The sequence below is a fragment of the Sardina pilchardus genome, chromosome 8, assembly GCF_963854185.1.
Source record: "Sardina pilchardus chromosome 8, fSarPil1.1, whole genome shotgun sequence".
Taxonomy (NCBI): domain Eukaryota; kingdom Metazoa; phylum Chordata; class Actinopteri; order Clupeiformes; family Clupeidae; genus Sardina; species Sardina pilchardus.
This window is the reverse complement of record NC_085001.1, coordinates 30,489,918-30,497,417: the sequence shown is the minus strand read 5'-3', so window position 1 is coordinate 30,497,417 and position 7,500 is coordinate 30,489,918. Positions and strand designations below refer to the sequence as shown.

At 48.5% G+C, this 7,500-nt stretch overlaps 2 protein-coding genes across 5 annotated transcripts in view; one reads left to right on the top strand and one right to left on the bottom strand.

The window, feature by feature from the left end:
- The window catches only part of LOC134089192 (angiopoietin-related protein 2-like), a 30,052-nt gene extending 24,793 nt beyond the window's left edge, over positions 1–5,259 (top strand). For both annotated transcript variants that reach the window (XM_062543547.1, XM_062543546.1), the window contains exons 3-5: positions 171–364; positions 2,921–3,191; positions 3,570–5,259. In XM_062543547.1, coding sequence (XP_062399531.1) covers positions 171–364; positions 2,921–3,191; positions 3,570–3,769 — 665 coding nt within the window. In that variant the 3' untranslated portion in view covers positions 3,770–5,259. The remainder of the gene's footprint in view (positions 1–170; positions 365–2,920; positions 3,192–3,569) is intronic.
- The window catches only part of LOC134089193 (ras-specific guanine nucleotide-releasing factor RalGPS1), a 175,439-nt gene that overhangs the window by 107,169 nt on the left and 60,770 nt on the right, over positions 1–7,500 (bottom strand). The gene's annotated exons all lie outside the window — the stretch shown is intronic.

Sequence of the window (7,500 nt, the reverse complement as noted above, 5' to 3'; positions counted from 1 at the left end):
CTCTAAATGTAAATGTCCTCTATGTAACCCATTTAAGGACTGTCCTCTAAATGTAAATGTCATCTACAGTATGTAACCCATTTAAGGACTGTCCTCTCTCTGCGCAGGTCCGTTTAAGGACTGTCCTCTAAGTGTCCTCTAAATGCCCTCTAACCCTCCTCTCTCTGCAGGTCCGTTTAAGGACTGCTTGGCGGCGCTGGACGAGGGCCACAGCAGCACAGGTATGTACCTGGTGAAGCCGGAGGGCTCCAACAAGCTGATGCAGGTGTGGTGCGACCAGCGGCAGGACCCGGGCGGCTGGACCGTCGTCCAGAGGAGGCTGGACGGCTCCGTCAACTTCTTCAGGAACTGGGAGACGTACAAGGTAACGTGTGCACACACACACATGCACACACACACACACACATACACACACACATACACACAGAGACACACACACACACACACACATGCACGCGAGCACACACACACACACACACACACACACACACACTTACACACACAATCACGATCACTCACAACATATTTGCACACACACACACACACACACACACACACACACACACACACACACACAGCCCTCATTCGGAAAAGACTTTACACAAACTGGCAGAAGTGCAGGATGCTAGCCATCCTGCAATAAAGGCCTCTGAGATGGCTGTGACCTGATGTAAGTGTTTGTGGAGAATGACTGAAGTGTTTCGTGAGTCCAAGTTCCTTTTCTACTCCTTGATCGTGACTGATTCTGACAGAAATATGAACATATTCACAACTCCATTCAAGTGGCCTCATAGGGAGCTACAGGTGGGCTACCACAGGGGAAACAGAACTGTGACATATTCGGTTCTAATGACTTCAACTTATTGACTTAAGGTTTACTCAATATGAAAAGAGAGCGCGCGCACACACACACACACACACGGTAGAGATCTGTCAATCACTGATTTATAAGGGCTTACTCAATATGAAATGAGAGCACACACACACACACACATGCACGCACACATACACAAACACATACTGTACACACATACACACAGTAGAGATCTGTCAATCACCACTGTGTGAGTCATTCCCTCCACAGACATGGCTTTTAGCTGGTTGGGGTGCGTGTCTGGTCAACGCTCGCCGACTACACAAAGTCTAACGAGAAACACGTGTACAAACCCGGACACACACACACACACACACACACACACACACACACAATGTGCTATTACAGAATCTTTTGTGAATATAGGATTTACGCACACATGCTGCCAATGTGCTAAAAATAAAGCATTTAGCAAAATGGCCGTAAATCTTTCTCACGATCAGCCTGAATGTGCTGCAGTGTATGAGCCACAACTACACAACGGGCCCCAGGGTAGGAAACACATAATACACACACACAAACACGCACACGCAAACACACACAAACACACACACACACGGACCGGGACAAGAGGCTCTTCTACAGCCCTGAGATGCAGTCAACCCAGATACACAAACAAACACACACACACACACACACACACACACACACACACACACACACACACACACACACACACACACACACACACACAAATACATAACACACAGACTGGGCTCCTTGACTGCCCAGAGGTCAACCCAGGTACCCAGGTACACACACACACACACACACACACACACACACACACACACACACACACACACACACACACACACACACACCTGGGTAAGAGGCTCCTCTACAGCCCAGGATGTGGTCAATACATGCAGAAATGGTTTGGTCAAGCCCAAGACTACTTAGAGTCCAAAAGCAGTACGATGCACACTCACACACAACTCTGGAGTGACCTGCGCACAGGAGGCAGACTACAAGCACCTCTGATAGAAACATGCGTGTGAGTGTTACCGAGAGAGAAAGAGAGAGAAAGGTGACACTGAGTTAAACAGAGCAAAGATATTAGAGCAACAATATTAGAGCAAAGATATTAGAGCAAAGATATCTGTCCAGTGCACCTCGTCCAGCTGCAGCCCCCTGATCGACCTAGCTATACCGGTACGCTAGAATTAACTCTGTTTCTGCACAAGAAGGAACATGTTCACAATCAAAATGAAAAAAAATGATAAATGCATTTGTTTTTAAGATACACCTAAAGACCATTGACTCTGCCCCAAATATCTACAGTATTTATTTTTTTCCAGCCATTAGCTAGCGTTAAATAAAACTGCAGTCAAATGATCACAGTCCCGGGTGCAGGCTTGTAACAGTCCCCATCAAGCAGATTATTTAAATGGAGTTTCTAATGCTCGGCCAAACGAGAGGAATAAACCCTCCGTCGTTAAACTTCACAAAGAGGAATCCTGCACGACCATAATTGGGCGGCCATGTCAAGCTCGGCGGTCCTACTGGTTTCCATTAGAGCCCAGCTCTTAGGGGGATACAGCTCCGAACGGGGATGATGCCAACATTGTTAGACACATTCACATGCACTCTCTCTCTCTCTCTCTCACACACACACACACACACACACACACACACACTCTCGCTCGCTCGCTCTCTCTCTCTCTCTCTCTCTCTCTCTCTCTCACACACACACACACACACACTCTCTCATCATGTCTATCTCTCTCTATCTCTCTCTCTCACACACACACACACACACACACACTCTCTCTCTCACACACACACACACATTCTCTCATCATGTCTATCTCTCTCTATCTCTCTCTCTCACACACACACACACACTCTCGCTCGCTCTCTCTCTCTCTCTCACACACACACACACTCTCTCATCATGTCTATCTCTCTCTATCTCTCTCTCTCTCTCTCACACACACACACACACACACACACACACACACACACACACACACACACACACACTCTCTCTCTCTCTCATCACACATTCACTCACTCTCTGGTCTCTCTCTGTCTCCCCTGCAGCAAGGCTTTGGCAACATAGACGGCGAGTACTGGCTGGGTCTGGAGAACATCTACTGGCTGACGAGCCAGGGCAACTACAAGCTGCTGGTGACGCTGGAGGACTGGGCGGGCAGGAAGACCTTCGCCGAGTACGCCAGCTTCCGCCTGGAGCCCGAGGCCGACTTCTACCGCCTGCGCGTGGGCCGCTACCACGGCAACGCCGGCGACTCGCTCACCTGGCACAACGGCAAGCAGTTCACCACGCTCGACCGCGACCACGACGTCTACACAGGTGAGCGGTGCAAGGCATTCATACACACACACACACACACACACACACACACACACACTCACTCACAAGTACACACGCGCATGCAAGCACACGTACACACACACACACCCAAACACACATACATGTACACAGACAGTGCATATACACAGATAGACTACATCTGTCATTCATCTGTCAATCAGACTAAATCTGACATTGTTCATGCAACTCTTCATTATTCTCATGTCCCATCTCCCATGTTCTTACTGTACTTTTGGAACTTCTTCTCAACTGCATGTATTCTACACATTCAACGCCTCAGTATTCTCCTGCTCTCACTCTAAACGTCTGATCCACACTCTACATTCTAATCACCCCCCTCTGTTGCCCCTGCTCCAGGTAACTGTGCCCACTACCAGAAGGGTGGCTGGTGGTATAACTCCTGTGCCCACTCCAACCTGAACGGCGTGTGGTACCGAGGCGGGCACTACCGCAGCCGCTACCAGGATGGCGTGTACTGGGCAGAGTTCCGCGGCGGCGCCTACTCCCTGAAGAAGGTGGTGATGATGATCAGGCCCAACCCCAACACCTTCCACTAGGGCTACGGTGGCCCTACTGGGACACACTGCAGGGTCCCGGCTGCCTTTATTGGACACATTTCCCCCCACTCTCCCCTACCTTGCTCCCGCGGGCAAAACTCTGACGTCCAAAGGAGAAGCTTACTCACATCTTACGCTTTTAGTCTCGATGTGAAGTTGCTGTGGACATTCTCCTGTTACTCCTGAGAGCGTGGGTGAGAAGCAGAGAGGCTGACGGCAGTGGCCACACACACACACACACACACACACACACACACACACACACATACACACACACACATAGACTGGTGCACGGCCCCGCCACTACTCTCCCGAGCTCTGCCTCGCGTACCTTCACGGACGGCAGCTAGAGACGGACTTCTGCTCCGACGCCACGGCTTCATCTGAATGTACTGCTTAATCCCGGAGCTTCCTCCAGCGCTTCTCTTCTCTTCCACAGTAATCATCACATGGATATAATATTCCACTTACTAGCTATAGCATTTATTGTTCTGACAGTACCCGAGACACAGGGGATTGGTCCTTCGAGACGGGAACGGTGGATCGGCGTTGGAGGAGCACTGCATCATATAGTGTTTAGATATCGAAATGCTTCCTAAAACTGCACATAAGACACAGGACATTGTATCCGGTGAAACATAATAGCCTTTCATAGCTTCTGAGCTGTCATACTATATCTGTTTATTCTTACCACAGAAAACAAGTTCATTATTTATTTCAGGGATCACTAACAAACCGTGCACTTTCGTAAAAGGTAAAACTTCTGCTTTAGAACACACCTGCACATAGGCCTGAAATAATTCTGAAATGTCATTGCATAATATTATCTGTCTTACATGACCAGAATACCATCGTTTTTCATCAAACACAGGAATATAAACTGGTTTGAAATAGGACTGTTCCCAGTTTACAGAAAGGGAACATGTTGTGTAAGGACCGAGATCCTTCGGCATATAAAGGGAATGATTGGTGCTAGCCTGAGCTAGGCTCCTTGTATAGAAGATGGGAGTGTTGTACGCCCTGATTTTAAGATGGCAATGTATGTCAGCGCTGTGTGTGCCAATCTGTCCGTATGGGCACAGAGTATTTTAGGACAAACACAGCAACCTTAGGACCTGACGACACACTTAGATTATAGAGAGAACACAATAGAATAGCAGTGGAACAGTCTCAGTGGGTGGAACAGATCGGTTCACTTCTGAACGTTGTTCTAGCATGATGTTGTTGACCCATACAGTTGACCTGTGAGGTCTCCAATGCCTTTGGCCTCCTGTAAGTGACCTTGGCAGTAGAGGCCCAGCACCTACGTCCACTCCACAGCGATGGACTCCATATGACTGCGCACTGTGCGTCTCTACGTTGCCATCACACGAAGCACCAATAATGTGTTTCTGTCTGTACATAGGAAATTGATATTGTTGAAGATATTTGTAAAGTACTGTTATAATCATGCCCTGTCATACATGGAGGCAATAAAAATGTACAGCTTTTGTGTGCGCTGTGTCTGTCCTTATACACAATCGTGTGTGTGTGTGTGTCTGTGTGTGTGTGTGTGTGTGATCTGGTACTGTATGTGTTCAGTGATTGAGTAAAAAGATGTATGTGTGTGTATGTGTGTGTGTGTGTGTGTGTGTGTGTGTGTGTGTGTGTGAGCTGATAGTTATGGCGTGTGGGTAGTGGAATACATATTACAGAAGAGGCCACTGAAGCAAACCATGAGGCTCCACAGGGGCCCGGTAGATTGCAGTAACTCCACACACACACACACACACACACTCACACACACACACACACACACACACATGCCCTTCCCCAGATCTGGAACTGCTGACTGACACGTGATGGTGATGGAAAACCACAGGCATCCCATGCGATGAGGAACCCCCAGAATCCCCCAGAATCCCCTAGAATCCCCCCCACCACTGGGACTTGTGGGAAAAAAACCCGAAGAGTGAAATCCCAGAGATTCAGCTGAGCCACTGACATGTAACCCGGGGCAGCACCGTTTAAGGATGGAAAAGGAGGGGGGGAGGGGGGGACAGACAGACAAATAGAGAAAGAGAGTAAGAGAGAGATGGAGAGAGAGGTAGACAGACATATATATAAAGAGAGGGGGAGAGATGGAGAGGGTGATGAAGGAAAGAGAGGGAGAGATGGAGAGGGTGATGAAGTAAAGGGAGAGAGATGGAGAGGGTGATGAAAGAAAGAGAGAGAGATGGATAGAGAGAAGGTAATGAAGGAAAGAGATAGATGAAGAGAGACAGAGAGAGAGATGGATAGGGTGATGAAGGAAAGAGAGAGAGAGAGATGGAGAGGGTGATGAAGGGGAAAAAGAGGAACAGAATGGAGTGGAAGAGATCCTATAGGGCTCGGGAATCGGGATCATGACGTGAAAACTTCGCGGGCACAGCCATATTGGCAGCCTCACTCCTTAGTTTACTATGGATTACTATGGATCTACTCCCGCCTAGTAGTGTGTTCCTGTTGCTTAGTTTTTGCCTTCTTGGTCGTATGTTGCTGTGTAGTGGGGTGCAACAGCACAACCCACGATCGCAAGAGGAAAAGAATCGCTAATACTATATTTATGCTTCTTGTCTTCTGCATCTGAATGAATGGATATTACGCTCGGTGCGCTACCAACATGGCGGCTATATTCCTAGAATGCAAAGCGTGCGCCCGAGCCCTATTGTGAGATAAAATGCTGTAAAACCAAATGCTAATCCCACAAGGCGAAGACATGAGAACGGCATGCAAATGTGTGTGTGTGTGTGTGTGTGTGGTGTCTGTGTCTGTGTCCCTCTCTCTGTGTGTATGTGTGTCTCTCTGTGTGTGTGTGTGTGTGTGTGTTTGTGTGTGTGTCTCTCTCTCGCTCTCTATCTCTGTGTGTGTGTGTGTGTGTGTGTGTGTGCGCGTTTGTCTCTCTCTCTCTCTCTCTGTGTGTGTGTGTGTGCGTGTATTTTGTTCTGTCATCTGGTCTGCACCAGTGTGTTTATCCTGTTCTGAGTTAACTCCTCTGATGCGTTTACATAGCCTGATCTGTCCAAACTTCCTCCTGCAACAACCCTGTGAAACACACACTCACTCACACACTCACACACACACACACACACACATCTGCATGCCCCGTCCTGATCAGTACCAGACCCAGCCATCAGCTGCCCGACCTGCTGAGGATGTGCAGAGCTGCCCCTGTCAGAACCACTTACGCCCAACGCAACTCACACACACACACACACACACACACACACACACACACACACACACACACACACACACACGGGATATAGGGAGGAATATCCAGACTGGAGAGCTAGAGTCAGTAGAATGGGTTAAGACTAAGAGCGTAGACTGTGTAAAATGAAGAGGTGAAATAAGACTGGCACTCGTGCTAGTGCTTTGAGTGGGGATGTGTTTGCATGTGTTTAGCATTTAGCACAAGGAGAATGGGTTTAGAGGTAGCATGTGCAGATTGAGGGAGAGAGAGGGTAGAGCTACCGTTGATGGGTTAAACAGTATAACGTGAGTGAACATGTTTCTAGCACACACACACACACACACACACACACACACACACACACACACACACACACACACACACACACACACAAACAGACACACACACACACAAAGCTAGCCAGAGGCAGGTCAGTCCCAGAGCCCTGAAGCCACCTGAGGAGAGAGTGGAGCCTAGCTGGCGCTAAGAGCATAAGCAAGATGAACAGCTCCTGCAA